The sequence below is a fragment of the Triturus cristatus genome, chromosome 2_2, assembly GCF_964204655.1.
Source record: "Triturus cristatus chromosome 2_2, aTriCri1.1, whole genome shotgun sequence".
NCBI lineage: Eukaryota > Metazoa > Chordata > Amphibia > Caudata > Salamandridae > Triturus > Triturus cristatus.
In genome coordinates this window covers 710277039-710293178 of record NC_140582.1, presented here as the reverse complement: position 1 = coordinate 710293178, position 16140 = coordinate 710277039, and the positions used below count along the sequence as shown (strand labels likewise).

At 47.4% G+C, this 16140-nt stretch overlaps 1 protein-coding gene across 3 annotated transcripts in view; it reads left to right on the top strand.

Moving 5' to 3' along the window:
* Positions 1-16140, top strand: part of CASP3 (caspase 3) — a 231225-nt gene that overhangs the window by 114415 nt on the left and 100670 nt on the right. For all 3 annotated transcript variants that reach the window (XM_085641909.1, XM_085641911.1, XM_085641910.1), the window contains exon 4: positions 6998-7126. In XM_085641909.1, coding sequence (XP_085498035.1) covers positions 6998-7126 — 129 coding nt within the window. The remainder of the gene's footprint in view (positions 1-6997; positions 7127-16140) is intronic.

Sequence of the window (16140 nt, the reverse complement as noted above, 5' to 3'; positions counted from 1 at the left end):
TCACGAATCTGGTTTACCCGACTCGCCTAGAACACAAAACATAACATAAGCGAACGCTATGGCTAAGGTTTAGCCTGTAAGGAGAAACCATAGAATACACAGCACAGTCAATAACATATGACGTCTGAACAAGTAAAACATGCTACTTAACCCAGTACGAGGGTGGGAGAAAACAAAGAGGCATTGTACCCTGGGTGGGATAATCCTCGCCTCCGAGTCCTTAATAGAATTGAAACTTTCCGTTACGATAGCTAGGAAAGTTGTCATTCTATGTCAGGACCGGAGACGAGGATTATGCTCGTTCAAAGCTTGCTCACCACCAAATGAGCCATGTCAATAACCGGCTTAAAGTAGAACCGTTTAAAAGTAGAATCCGAAGACCAATCTGCCGCATTCAGGATGTCTTACAGACGAGCTCCCAGGGTAAAAGCTTTAGAGGCCATAGCTCCTCTAGCCGAGTGAGCCCCGAAGGTCAATTCCGGCTTCTTGCATGACCCATCTTACCCACCGAGCAATGGTGGGGGAGGAAACTGCCCTATGAGGCTTCCTAAGTGCAATGAGTAACTGCCGTTCTCCAGGGGGGCGATACTCTTCGGACATGTTCTCATAAGCCTTGAGGCAAGCAACCACACACAACTTAGGAGAATCTGGAAACGCCGGATAGGAAATAGACCTTGTCCTGCACTTTGTTCGTCTGTGGACCATAAAAGTGACCCCTGAGGGGGAAAAAATTCTACTGGAAACATCAAGGGCTCTGACATCCGATACCCTCCTGCACGAGATAAGGCACAGTAGCATTGCCAGTTTCGCTGACAGTTCCTTTCAAGATAAATATATATTTGCCTGCCGGGACCGAAACAAATTTAAAACCTGGTTAACATCCCAAAGTTGAGAGTAACGCGGCTCCGGCGGAAGCGAATGACGAATACCCCGAAGGAGACGGCAGACGAAAGGGTGTTCGCCCACTGGGGAGCCGTCCACCATAATGTGGCCCGCCGAGATGGCGGAACGGAAGGTGTTGACAGTCCTGTAAGCCAAGCCCCCTTCCGCTAAAGAGGCCAAAAAATTCAGGATAAGGGTTACATCTGTTGCCACGGGATTGAGACTCCGTCGCACACACCAACGACACCACCTTCTGCAAGAAGAGCGGTAACGCTTGACTGTGCTGTCGGCCCAGGCCTTTGACCTAAACCTTTCAGCCGCTCCCGAAAGGCCTGGGACCGCCCAGTGTCCCCTGTAATCCTCCATGCCATGAGGGCAAGAGATCCCTGTTGTATCAAGGGGTGAGGAACTCCGTCTGGACTGAGGAGAAGTGTTGGAAACAGGGGGAGTGGGATTGGAGAATCCCAAGAAAGTTCCAGAAGAACTGGAAACCACGCTTGAGATCTCCATATTGGAGAAATGAGAACCACTTCCGCCATCTGGCGTCGTACCTGGGCTGAGACCCTCGTGAGCATGGCAAACGGGGGAAAGGCATAGCCCTGTTCGTCCCGCCAATTCTGCAGGAATGCGTCTGTCTGCGCTGCCAGAAGGTCCGGCATCCAACTGAAGAATTTGGGCAGTTGGTGGTCCAGGCGAGAGGCAAAGAGATCCACTGAAAAGGGACCCCAGAGAGAATGCAGGTCCGCAAATACTCCCGAATGCAGCTTCCAAAGACTGCCGTCGTGGAAATGGCGGGAGTGAAAATCCGCGATCTGATTGTCCCGACCCGGAAGATATTCCGCCGTCACGGACACATGGTGGTCCAGACAATATTTCCAAAAATTCGCCGCCATGTCTGAGAGTGCTTTCGAGCCCGTACCCCCAAGATGGTTGATGTACCTGACGGCCGAAATGTTGTCCATCTTGAGCTGTACACAAGACCGTATGGAGTCTTTGGTCCAACATTGGATTGCAAATGACCCCGCCAACAGCTCCAGACAGTTGATGTGCAAATCCTGTTCTGACGGAGACCACACACCTCCTGACGTAAAGTCGCCACATCGCGCGCCCCAGCCTGATCTGCTGGCGTCTGACTCGATAACGAGATCTGGTGTGGATCCGAAGATTGCATGCCCATTCCAGGCCTCCATATTGGCCAGCCACCATTCTACCTCCTCCCTGGCCTCCGCCGAGAGGGACACCTTCTGAGAATACGAGAGACCCCTGCGAAGGTGTCGGGCCTTGAGACGCTGTAAGGCTCTGTAGTGGAGGGGACCTGGAAAAATAGCTTGGATCGACGCCGAGAGGAGACCCACAATGCAGGCTACCTGTCGGAGAGAGAGCTGGTGTTGGGAGAGAGCCCTCCTGAGCTCGTGACGGATCTTCGTCATCTTTCGGGAGGGAAGGCTTAGAGTAGCAGCCACGGAATCTATGGAAAAACCCAGGAAAATTATTGTTTGGGTGGGAACCAGAATGGACTTTGTCTCGTTGATCACGAAGCCCAGGTCCTGGAGCAGATTGACAGCTGTGCGAAGCTGTTGGGATAGTGCATGAGGACACTGAGCCATGAACAAAATGTCGTCCAAATACACTATCAGCCGCATCCCGGACGCTCGCAGACGTTCGATTACCGGGCGCAGAACCTTGGTGAAGCACCAAGGAGCGGAGGATAGTCCGAAAGGGAGCGTGGTGAACTCGTACACTGCGTCGCGCCACAAAAACTGCAGGTACCTCTGGTGGGGAGGATAAATAGGAATGGCCAGGTATGCATCTTTCAGGTCGATACGCGCCATCCAGTCGTTTGGTCTGAGCAGGTCGCGGAGAAGATGGATGCCTTCCATCTTGAAGTGGCGGTAAATCAGCCACTCGTTGAACTCGCGCAAATTGATGACGGGCCGCTGACCCCCATCCGACTTGTCCACCACGAAAAGATTGCTGAGGAAACCGCGAGCATGGAGAGTGGTTTGCACCACCGCCCCCTTGTGCAAAAAAAACCGGAACCTCTTGGTCTACTAAAACGTCGTCCGCTGCCGAGTACACCAGAGGATGCGGCGGACGGGGCTGGATTGGATCCCCGAGAAACTCTATATGAAACCCCCGGATAGTTTGAAGGACCCAAGCGTCGGTTGTGACAGAAGTCCAAGCCCCAAAAAAATGCGCCAGCCGGCCCCCCACTTTTAGATGGAAAGAATGGAGAACACTCACCGGAAGAGCTGGAGGTGCCGCCGCCTCTGCCACCTCGGTTCTTTCCTCGTCTGCCCCTGGTGGGGTAGAAGTTGCCGAACCTGGCTTGGTCTTGGTAGGATGCCTGGTTGGAGCCTCCTCTCTGCTGATTCGGACGGACGGACAAGCGGCCCCTGCCTCGTCCGGCCCCCCTGAAAACCCGAGGGCGAAAAACCTTGCGGATGGAAGTTTGTGCCCTGTCTAGGGACGTGAAAGTGTTGAAAAACCGCCCCAACTCCTTCATAAAGGGCTTACCAAACAGTCCGCCCTGGGCAACAGGCCCTGCCTCGGAGTCCGCCAGATCGCCAAGCTTGTGGTCAATTTTAATCAGAAGGGATCTCCGGCGTTCAGTTGATAGGGCGCAGTTGGCATTCCCCATAAACACTACAACGCGCTGGGTCCAGGAGGAGAGATGCTCCGGAGATATTAGTGCGCCTGACGATTTGGCCTCCTCGGCCATATCAAGAATCTTTGTTATGAGCCCAAGAATGTCGAGGCGCTCATCTTGGCAGGCTCGCCAAGACCTGTCGATACCCTTCTTAGGGTCCTTCACAAATTTCTGGAGGAACGTCGCCATACGGGGATCAATTTCTGGGGTGGCCGCAACCTTTCTGTCTAAGGAGGGGCGAGGGCACTCCGCCCGAAGACAGTTGCGCACAGAGGCCTCTAACGGCCGGCGGATGCGGGTGGCAACATACTGGGAAACTTTGTCACAGGGCGTCCAGTCAGAAGATCTAGGATGCAAGATGTCATCCGGGTCAAGCATATCCGCGCAGAGTTTGTGATCACCTGCGATAGGCACAGGATCGGCAGGCACTGGCTGCGGCGGACGCCAGGGACGGGACGGGCCAGCGTCATCGTCCCCTTGAGCAGAGTCGTCCAGAGGAGTAGGCGTTGCAGGCAAGGGCTTGGTAGCAAGGAAAGCCTGTTTAAGGCGCGCAAAAGCATCAGAATCAAACCCCACGTCCTTTGCTCGCTTGGCGGGGGCGGCTGGGGGTCAGCGAGGGAATCGCTAGGAGTGAAAGAGGCCGGAAGGCCCTGAGACGCCCTGGCTAATTTGTTGCATGCCAGCTCAATTTTGCAGGAGAGGCGATCTTCTAAAGGGGCCATAGCCTGCTCCACCGCTTTATTTATTGAAGAATCCACTGCGTCATAGAAATCTTCATCCCATTGTAAAGCAGTGAGTGGATCTAATTCCCACTGGTCATCCAGGTAAGTGTCGTCCTGAAAAGATTCCATAAGCGACACAACACCACCACCAAGGTAAGTGGGACTTAAGGAAGGAGGGGGGAACCTCGCAGTAAGGGGGGCTGGGAGTCAGCCTACAGATATGGCAAGCAGCGCTCGCGTTTGGGCTGAGCCCTGGGACCCACAGCCCTGGTGCTAAAATCAGTGGGCAGCCTGCTGATAACTGGTCCTAGCAGGTCACAGACTGCAATACCGACTCAAGGAGCGTGGGAAAGGCCTAAAAAATACGGACCCCCGAGGCTGTGGAAGACCCACAGTTGCGTTTGAAGCTCACAGCCTCACTTGCTCAAGCAATGTACCGACCTTTAGAAAAGGCGTTCAGGGGGCGTTAGTGAAAGAAATTGACAACAGACCGCAAGCGGTGTCTCAGCAGGCAGAGGCTCGCAACTGAGGCGCGGTCCGAGATTCAAAATGCGCGGAATCTTCAGAACGCGCATCAGCGAGGACGTGCACGCGCGCCCTCTAGCGGATGAAACCGCGAGCCGCACCAGAAATCCGAGCTGCTAGGGAGGAACACTCCCGCGGCCGTAAGCGAGGCAGCCAAGTAGCGGCTGACTCGCGCTTCACTAACTAAGGGGAAAATAGTAATTGATGCTGGAACAATGACAAACAACGACGCGCGTCGGATCAAAGCCGGCGCGCGTCGCTTCAGAGCCGCCAAGGCCCCGACAGCTGAGGGGAGAATCTGGTCAGTGAAAACACCCCCTCCAACGCAAGCGCTTATCAAAGCGAGCAGGAATAGCACAATACAGTTAAAATGCATATAAATCCACTGTAAATATCACGCAATAAAGAAAATCAGACATTACACAAGAATCACAGGTCATGAGAGAACGTGAAAACAGGACTTATCTGGCTGTAAGCAGCAAAGAAAGAGGCGCACTGTCATTTAAAAACAGCACATTTTGTATTGAAATGGCCACTAAATTTGCAAAGACCTACGTTTTACTGATAAAACTATATTGCACGCAAATGATAATGTTTGGAAATCTGATTTCATAGAACATTTATCCTTTGTGCATCACCAAGTAAAGTGTCTTGATTTGTTTTGATCCTATTAAAATCTTTGCTTCCATCACATTTTAGAATTACAAAAAAGTGCTTCATTTTTGCTTTCCTAACTACTGAATGTGTACAGTTCGGTTACAGATGTATGCATTTTGTTGTTATAAAAAATGTCATCCTGCTGGTTTCCGTTCACACTCTGTACCCCAGCAAGACTGTCACATAATGCACTTTACTTTTCTTTCTCTGAGTGCAGAGTGAGAAGTTTGTAAACACCAGTCCCTGTGTTTCAAAAATAAATAAATAGACAGCAATTTGTCAGAATACCAAGCTTGACATTTGTCCTCTGTCTTTGAAGCACAGCACATGTAACAAGTTAAATATAGAGTTTAATGGTATCTTTAATTATTGCTTGGACTTTAGCAGCCCACCAAAAACCGTCTCATGACCCACTTATGGGTCGCGACTCGCAGTTTTAGAAACACTGTTCTTGAAAATTCAGTTGATTTAAAAAAAAAAGAAGGGGGAAAAGATATGCAGTGCTGGCGAGAAGCATTTCTCCTTTGCCCCCACCGCCTTTCTGGACCCTTCATAATCTTGACCCTATTTTTTTTTTTTTTGTGTGTGCTGTCAATTTGGATCGGGGGTACAAGGCAGAAATATCAGTGAAACAGAAGAAATCCGTACTGCACTACCCTCTTCCATCCTGAACCATTGCCTGCCCACAGCTTCTCTCTGACTGCTGGTTGGCCAGTCAGGCTACGTTTAAGAAAGTAGAGAGTGAGCAGAGTAAATAGTGAGCCAGGAGGCGGAAGTGGCTATGATTCCCATCCTGGACCTGGCCATCAGAAGTCCTATGCTGCAGCCTCCCATTTTCAGTCGGTTGCGGTGGGAGGATGAGGACTGGGTAGGATTTTGCGTTACCTAATGTAAGCATTGTCTTGAATAGGATGATAGTTGAGTTACTTTAATATGTAGGTGAAGAATGAGTATGATTATCAGAGCTCTGAAGGCTTCAGATGTTAATTCATCCCACTGCATCTTCTGTGTAAGTTGGTGCATAGTGTATTGAGAGGTTGTGCTGCAAGGATATGTACAAGTGTTGTTGGATGTACCGTTGATGCACGAGTACCGTTGGCTACTTTGGCTTCTTGGTTTTAATCCAGGATTTGTGTCCTTGCTTCTCAATTTAGAATTTGTAACAAACGCCATCTGAGTGCATCGAATGATGAGTACATATCTATTACTATGTACATATTTACATTTTGTCTCTGGCTATCACCCCTGATCTCCTGAAGCAAGCTTTCTCAATTTGTGCCTCAAAGGTAGGAAACCATGCCCCATCACACCTCTTAAAATTCAGAATAGAGCTCAAAGCCCATCTTTAAGGAGCAGTTTCTATTTCACTTGTAGTAACAGCCTCCCTAGTGTCTCTGCGTAATGCTTGGATCCCAGTACCTCCCTTTCTAACTCAGTCTGCTGCTCCCACACGCACTGTGTACAATAATGCTTGCATCCCATTCTACCTCTCAAAAGAAAATAAAAAAGTGAGTTACAGGCTAGCTGTTTTGTTGATAATTGTCTCTTTTCTTTGTCGTAGGAATGAACCTACGGTCGGGTACAGATGTGGACGCTGCAAATCTCAGGAAGTGTTTCCTTACCTTGGGATTTGAAGTCAAAATTTTCAATGACAAAGCATGCAAAGAGATGGGTGATATTTTGAAAAATGGTAAGCTGTGACAGAAACTAGTAAACTCAATTTTTAGAATTATTTCCCAAAAATGTGCACCACAGTCTCTTTTTTGTGTGTTTTATTTTGAAGATATCTCATTTTTGTAAATATTTTCTTAGTATGTTAAGAGCGTCATTTCACAGGCTGCAGTATTTGTCGTGGTATTACCACAGCCATTAAATACTGATACTAAACAGTGGGTATTTACCAGGTATTGTACTAACTCTGTGTTACACATCTCGGACTGGGTGATAATACCATATATTTTCCCTGTTCCATTATGTGTGATTTAAACCTGCACAGATGCTGCCAGTCTTTACTTGGTGAAACGTGTAGAGAAAGGTGCAGTAGTACTACACCAGTAGTAATGCTGATCCGTATCCGCACTCCGCTTTGTGCCTATTTATAACAAGGGCCAAAGGCTCCTATATGGTGGTCACATTTACTCCAGGGTGATGGGGATTTGTTCCATATGCCTACTAGTTAGACCTGATTAGAAAATGCTTGCAAAGCGATACTTTCACTTTCTTAAAAAAATACTCATTCTGATATTTTCAATTTTAAAGACCATATTTCTCTCTGGAAAGAAAGAAGAGGGTAGAAATTAGTTGAGTGACATGGTAACCTGAATATTTCAACCAATTTTTAGTTAATAAAATAGGTTAGATAATAAACTAGTAGTCTGCCAATTTGTTCTATGTGCATGACTCTCTGATGCAATCCGCCTTTCTGAAACCTCAATAGTTTGATGCCCATTTTTCAAAGTCATCTCTATTCCATGAGTTACAGGGCTAGTTAAACTGTGCATTATTCTGAATTTGATAGTTGTGCATCATTGGCCTGCTTTCTAAAGTGTGAAGTGTCAGTAATGTATCACCTGCCTTCATTAGTCTGTTCATGACATACTGTAAATCTTAATTATGCTTGGTTTCATTGCCTTTGAACAGCTTCTCATCCTATAACAAAAAACTTTATTTGAACAGGGAACTGATTACCCTTGCTAACATGAGATTTGGAAAACTGCTTCCATGGTAATAAAAGCATTTATTTTTTTGACGCAAGTCTAGACGATTGATTCCAAAATCTGCCTGGCTTCATCACACACTGTGTACAAAACTTGACTTATGTTGTGCCTAGCTAATACAGTGTTTTTTATTTTTTTTTATTTAATTCATATACACACATAATATATACCTGTTTGGTCTTACAAAACATATTAATAATCCACATGTGCTTTCTCAAGTGTACAATAGGTCATGCTCTGCACAACTTGGATTAAAAATTATCTTCAACTCATATTCGTGTGCAGAAAACCAAATAGTGGCACGAGATCAATCTACAAATACTTTCTCTACACACTTTCCTTTCAAACTCTAATGCCTCAAGCTTCCAAATATGTCTGTTTCACCAGCCTACCTCCCCTCTAGTACATATCCTTACATTGTCTTTTTCTAGACTTTTGCCAATGCCCACTCACCACAACCATGTTATTTTGAAACTAGATCTTGATTGACTGCAAGACACAGGAAGGCCCCATGGTGTTTCTACAAATACATTGAGATTAAGTGCTCAGCACTTTATTTTGCACTGATTGGCAACAAAAACGTAATGATGCATTGGCAAAGCCAGTAGGATAGATATCTCTGTGGTGATGTAAAGACGCGATGGAGCTCAATACAATTTCTGAGATAACCCCCTGGGACCCACTGCAGGACAGAGATAGGATGGTGGTGGCAGGAGAGACGGAAAGGGGAGCAGTGGGAGAGAGGACTGCTCCGGAGACGGAGGCAGGGGCCAGGGAGCACCACCAAAGTAAAGGGAAAGATCTGTGAAGCCACCAGGCGTGGTGCGTCCATTGGGGCATTGCCCCCCCCCGCCCGCAGCTCCCTCGGCGTCTCTGAACTTAGTTTACTTAAGTTCAGAGACGCCGAGGGAGAACTGACAATGGATGTCAGTCAGCATGACGTCGGACCGTGGGCGGTCCGGTGTCATGTTGACTGACATGCATTGTCAGACCAGGCAGCACTGCAGCACAAGTGCGCATGAGTGGGGACGGTGCGCTAATTTTTCGCCTGTGCCCAGTCATGCGCACTTGTGTTTTCACTGACTTGCGCATGCCCATTAGGAGCCCCTCGGACTCCTAATGGGTAGGCGGCGGGCGAAGAGTAAGCTGTGCCCTCCGCCAGGATTGGCTGAGGGGTTGCCACTCCAGTGCTGTTGAACTCAAGAGGCGCCATTGCCAACGCGGAGAAGAGGGGGTCAGGTAAGTTTTTGTCTTAATGTTATTCTCCCTCGGAGCACCCACCCCCTGCGAGTCGTAAGTCACTGCTTTAGTCCGTTCCCCTACTTTCTTAAACATGCCTCCCCCACGGCGGAATTTGCCAAGGGGCAAGGCCGATGGTTAAGGCTCGGCCTTTGGTAACGGGCAGAGTAGGAAAAGAACTCTGTCTTTTCCTTCGTGCCCAAAGAAGACAAGTACAGTGTCCAGTTCTCCCGCTGCTGGCAGCTAGCTCCCCCTCCTTTGTTCCCCCTCTTCCCTCTGTCTCGCTCCTCCTCATGTAGTAAAAACTGGTCCGAGACTTCAAGAAACGGGTATTACCTTCTCTTTCCTCCTTTCGTTTATTTGCTTCCTTGTGAAATTGATTCAAAAAAGAAAAACACTTGGTGGAAACGTAGTCTTTTGCTGACATTTTTCAATTTCTAAGTGCAGCCTCAGGGTAGAGAGAAATAAAACATTCAAAATATGGAAAATAATTAACTAACTAAAGCATGGTGGCCATATTGATTTATTCACACCCAAACACATTAGCGCCACATTACATTGTTTGCCAGTGAAGCCCTACTTTTGTTGCCTCCTCGCTCTTTGAACAACCATGTTTTCCCTGGGTGGGAAAGCACACTATTCCTGGAGGTACGGAAATACCTGCTTGTTGGGTGCCTGCATTGGAAAACAAAATGCATACTGCGGCTCTGTATTCACAAACTTGATCTTTTGAAACCATTCTGCTTTCGTTTTGTAATGATATAAGCAATGGGCATTAGGTCAGCTCCGTTACTCTCACACGCTCCTTTCTGCACCCTCGTTCCCTTATGTCACTGTTTCCTTCTCTTTCTATTCCCCGGTTAACTGACTTCTCTCTCTTGCTCTGGGGGTGAAGGCCGATGATGAGAAATACGCCCCGGACCGGACGCCGGACCTTAAAAGAGTGGCAGCGCTAAGCGCCCACCACCTGCAATCACCGGTACATATTAGGCGCTATTGTAGAGTCTAGAGATAGTTCATCCGATTCTTGTGTGAGATGTGCTCTGTCGTAACTACTTGTCATTTGCTATGATGGGGTAATGGAGGTGCGGAGACAGAGAAAGAGACGAGGGAGGAAGGGATACTGAGATGTAGGGAGGGATAGCAAGCAATATGGATGTGACAGCAACAAGATAGGAAGAGATAGCAAGATAGGGAGAGGAGAGCATGGAGGGGTTGCGAGACAATGGAAGGGGCAGCAAGAGACGGTCACCGGGCAGTGCCAGCAGCACCCAGCCAGTGACAGAGGAGGGGAGATGCTGAGATAGCGAAAGAGATAAGGTAGGAAGGGATACTTAGATGATGGGAAAGTGAGAGTGTCACTGGAAGAGAGTGACGCCGATAGAGCAGCTCGCAGCCACTTACAGGTGAAGGTGGGGAATTCTGGGAGAGAGATGGGTAAAGAGAAAAGTGACAGTTCACAGAGACACTTTCACAATTGCTTTAGTAACCTTCCTGCTTTCTCAAATTTGCTTGAAAATGCACAAATTTTCACGGGAAGAGAATCGCAACGAACCCCCCTTATGGTGGTTCGGGCTCGCCGCACCACTTTCAAATGTCACCAGCCGCCCCTGGAAGCCACATTAGAGAAAGAGTGGTAAAAGTGGTAGAAAGAGGGGCTGAAGAGCACCAGCAGAGGTGGAGGAACCATACTGGAGAGAGTGAGAAGCAAAGATGATGGAGGCAAGAACAGAGGAGCCCTATGTGGGTTGATGGAGGGGACTAAGAAGCCGCACAGGTGGGCAATAGGAGACGGGGATACTACGTTTTAAAAATCTTTTTTTTTTATTGAATAAACAAACAGAAAAAAAAAAATACAGTGCAATAGTGATATCAAACGAGAACAGTGCATTTGTACAGTATTGAGCATGTTGTTACATAGGACCAGTTTCTTTAAATCGTGACTTATAGTATCTACAGCATTTTGTGCTTCAATATCCCATGTGTTCTCTTTCTTGTGGGATAGAATCTTTAAACGGTGTGTATATCATCCCTCTATTTTTGTTCCAGGCTCCCCAGATCTTGGACCATTTTTACCGGCATCCTCTCCCCTCATATATCACCCTCTCTGCCTGCATGCACCAGTCCATGTCTGTCTCCCAATCCCTGAATTTGAGCCCGATAACGCCCTTCCAAGTTCTTGCTATATTATGCTTCGCTACCACACATCCGAGGGAGACCCACGTTCTCTCCGCTATCGACAGGTAACGATACTAAGTTAAGCTTCATCCCAACCTTTTCTTATTTGGGCATTTGTTACTGCGCTGTCAAATTTTGCCTTTAAGCCATTCAATAAACCCGTGAGGGAGATGTTAACAATATACAATGCAAAATTCTGCTTCTGCAGCTTAATATGGGGATTGAATCTGGGGCTATAACCATGTTAATCTACTCCAGGTGGTAGAGAATTCTTTTTTTTTTTTTAGGAATCTTTTGTCCGTCCCCATAGGTTATTCTACATTCATATGTCATTCTGAACTTGGGCATTTGTTTTTACCTGATTTGATTAGAATTCCCATTAACCCAGTATCCCGCAGAACCTGGGATATCTAGTGGTATGTCACAACAATTGGTTCTGTAGTGGGTGCTCTATTTCTTTTACAAAAATGATTTAGTATCCTGTTTTACTAGGAATTTGACAGATAAATTGTGCAAAGCAACACATTAAAAAAGAAAGAACAAAATAACACTAATAAGAAATGAAATTGAGCACAGTATATACCAATCTATATCGTGAAGCGATGCAAATAATAATATATCAAGGGAACACACAGGACTGTCATGTAACATATACACTACCGAAAAAAATACTTAAAGATTAACAAAGTGTATCAAGACTGTAATACATTACATAGGTGGTAACCCATTCACAAATGGGAAGGGGTCCCTAAGGGATCCCTTCCCCTTTGTGAATGTTTGTAAAACTATTTTGAAGAGCAGGCAGTGGTCCCATGGAACACTGTCTGCTCTTAAAAAATGAAAAGAAAACTTTTCATTTTTCGTTTTGTAAAGCATCTTGTTTTCCTTTAAGGAAAACGGGCTGCTTTACAAAAAACAACAAATTGCTTTATTGAAAAGCAATCACAGACATGGTGGTCTGCTGATCTCAGCAGGCCACCATCCCCGTGATGGTTGCGATTCCTAGGGGGTAGCAAATTGCGACCTACCTCATAAATATTCTTGAGGTAGGTCATTTGTGACCCCATAGGAATCGCAAAAGGTGTACTATACACCTTCATACATTGCATTTTGCGATTTCTTAATTGCGAATCCTTTTGATTCGCAATTAGGAAATCGCAAATTGCTATCTACATGCATCTGGCCCATAGTTCCTTACTGAGCTTAAGCAAAATGGAAATGTCTGTTTCGTATAGTGAGGAGGTGACTGCTTCTGTGTTAGCAAAATCATTGAAAAAATAGTCAGAACTTCTAGAAATGCAAAGCAACATAGCTTTTAAAAAGTAGGGGTAAAGCTGGTAGGCCACAGCTCCTTGGAGGGCTGCAAGCACTTGATAGGAGCATCTTGTTATGCTCCTGTTGGGGTGGAAAGGTCCTCTGCATGGTAAAGACATGTACCCCTGCCTGAGTGCCCAACTGTACTGTTGTCTGGCTCCCTAATACTGTTTTAAGCAGGAGTTAAGCAGAACGAGCTCGGTGGTGGCAGCATACCATGTAATGATCCAAAGTTCTGCTCACCATATCAGAAGGCACTTTATATATCATTTTCAATGGAATTCATAAATCAAAGAAAAAGCGTTTAGAAGAGAAGCATTTCAAAGAATGCAATATGAAGTGAGCAGTCTAAAACTTAAAAGATAAATTTGTAAATGCAATCTGAAAACATAACTTTGATCAGAAGAAATGTTTCCAAAATGCAAGACCAACTTGGCTGAAATGCAAGGAAGGCATACGTTAAGACATAAGAAAAAAACTGCTTGCAATTGCAATGTAGGCATTAAATCCTAAATGAAAGAACACCAATTTAAAGACAAAATAGCAAGTATATGGCAAATTAAATTGTATCTTAAAAAGTCAAAATCTAGATCAAAAATCAAGAGCTCTTGGGGAATACCCACACAGTCCATGACCTACAGCACGAAAGAGTGGTACTCCGAGGAGTGACCGGTGGGTCTCATTTTTATTTCCCCAAAAGCAGACATTAAATGCAGAACTGGTCAGTTATGGTCAGTTATGCTGACGTCAATAATACCCACAGGGCGTACATTTATCAGAAATAAGGTGATCACTTACAATAAAGCATAACTTCGCCAAGCCAAAGGTCAGTATCGCTCGCTAAGTGCACGTCTTAAGTTTCATAGGGCAAGCGAGAAGATGGCGATAATATAAACAAAAGATAAATAGAACAACGCCCTACTTGCCACAGCACCTCAGTTCCCTGTTCCTTGTGGTGTGAGAAGTTCTCTATTCTCATGATCATATGTTCTCTCTGTGATCAGAACTTCTGTGTTCTTGCTGCTGTAACCGAAGCACCTAAGTGGGGCTCTGACTGTGCACTGCATCTCTCCTGCACTCTCCTGCACTCTGCTCCATTGCAGTCTCCGCTTCTCTTGACCCTTCTGCCGAGTGAGTTGTGAATTCTGGACTGCACGCGACATTGTGAGGTCCCCGCACTGCCTTCCGGCCTAGTGCAAAGGGTGCATCGGCGCCAAAACCGAGGCACGCACAACACAGGGCGAGGGTGGCGACTGAAGACTGGAGCTTTTCCCAAAATTCCCCAATCAGCACCGTTGTTGATGCGCACGGAGGGCTTGACTGAAGTTAGCAGACTTGGGGCCTTTTCCTCCCGCACGGTACCTCTCCTGCCAGTGCACAATGCCACTGCAGGACTCATCTGACTTGGGGAGGCCTCAGGAAGCACCTGGCCCTGGACAACCAGAGACGGTGACTCCACCCATTGCTGCAGATGAGGGAGGGGGGCGCAGCGCAACCAGAGCAGGGGCACACTCACTTAGTGAGATTCTGGAGTTGATCAATTATTCGGCATCCCGCCTGATGCAAAGATGATACCGGGCATCTGGGGCATAGGCGAGCATTGACACTTGGCAGATGACTCCTCAAGCGACACTTCAGGTCGTGGTAATGGCAGTGCCTGAGTCACACCAAAGCTGAGGTAGGTAGAAGCAGGGGGAATCCGGTGGGTCATGATCTCAACATACGACTGTGCACAACCCAGGCGTAGGCCTCCCCCACCTAACTCGGCCGTCCAGTGCACACCGCAGGGGGCAATAGAGACTACGTTCCGCCCACGCAGCCTTCGCTTCATCTCCCGTGTGGGGGGTCGGTAGTCAAAGCCTGTGCCCTGCGGAGAGTCCTCCCGCAAATTCCTTCATCTGCACTCCTGACCCATCGGGGAGGACTCCTAAGCCATGGGTAGGTTGCGATCCGCCACCGCTGCTGGAGCGTCGACCTCCACAAATCCACCTTCTACAGTTACAGACACCCCACGGCTGGGGTCCCCGCCTGTCCTCTCAATGTCAGACAAGCTAGACAAGTTCCCAGCAGCTATAGAACATTTCAGAGTCTCCATGGAGGCCAGATTCGGCTCCCTAGCTGCAGACTTTAACTTTCTACAGGATGACCACCACAAGCTCACAGACAGGGTCTCCGATTGTGAGAAGACCCTGTCCGCCCTGCAGCTGCTCACAAAGGGCAACCAATCGGCGATCCTGGACCTGCAAGGCTGGGTCATACATCTTGAGAGCAGAGTGGGGGACTTGTTGGGTGCTCCCATAGGAGCAATATCCGTCTCTTGTAGCTCCCAGAGGGAATTGAAGGAGTGGACCTGCTCGCTTATCTGAAGACCTGGTTTAAGACCTTCTCCCTGGCTCGGATCTCCCCCCTTATGCTCCCTGGAGAAGGCCCATTGTGTCGCTGTGTACTCCTGTATCAAGCGCCAGCGGGCACAAATTGTATTTTTGCAGGAGACCCGTACCACAACGGGAGAACTCAACCACCTGCGCAGGCATTGGAGGGGCATTTGTCTGTGTCACTACCTGCTCTGTGAATGCAAGGGGGGGGCCTGGTCTGGTTGCAGCCTGGAGTGCCATTCCTGGAAATAAGCGTGACTGTTGATAAGGAGGGTCGCTACGTTCCCTTCGAAGGCCACTTAGATGGCCGACCATGCCTCCTCTGCAGCATTTCCGCACCTAACGCTGAACAGGGGGCCTGCTGAGATGCCCTTTCTGCTGAACTCGTCCATAAGACTACAATGCCATGGATGCTGGAGTAGTGTAGTTCCTATTTCCCTTATAGGCTCTGCACATTGGAATAATATACATTATAGTTGTGGCATAGGACTGAGGTCAGTATGCCTCTATTGAGTATATTAAACCTAATTACTTTGTGTGCCAGCTAAGTCAGAGGCCCTGAGAAACTCCTTGAATAAACAAGAAGGGAGTAGTTTCTGGCAACCGCATAAACATGACAACTTTTGTTTCCCTTTAGAATCGGAACAAGTCTGAAACAACAGATAACAGATTCACTCAGTCAATCGTGCATGCCTAGTTTCTTCAGAGTTACACAGAAATAGATAGACGGGCGTTTCAATAAAAAGGATTTATTGAACAGTCTTGTTTCTCGTGTAAGAGATATGAGCTGTTACAATCGCAAGACAGCATGCGAGATATTATACGTACAGCATAAGCAGTAAGAAGAAATAGTACTGTAATAGCATTGTCTTCTAACTATG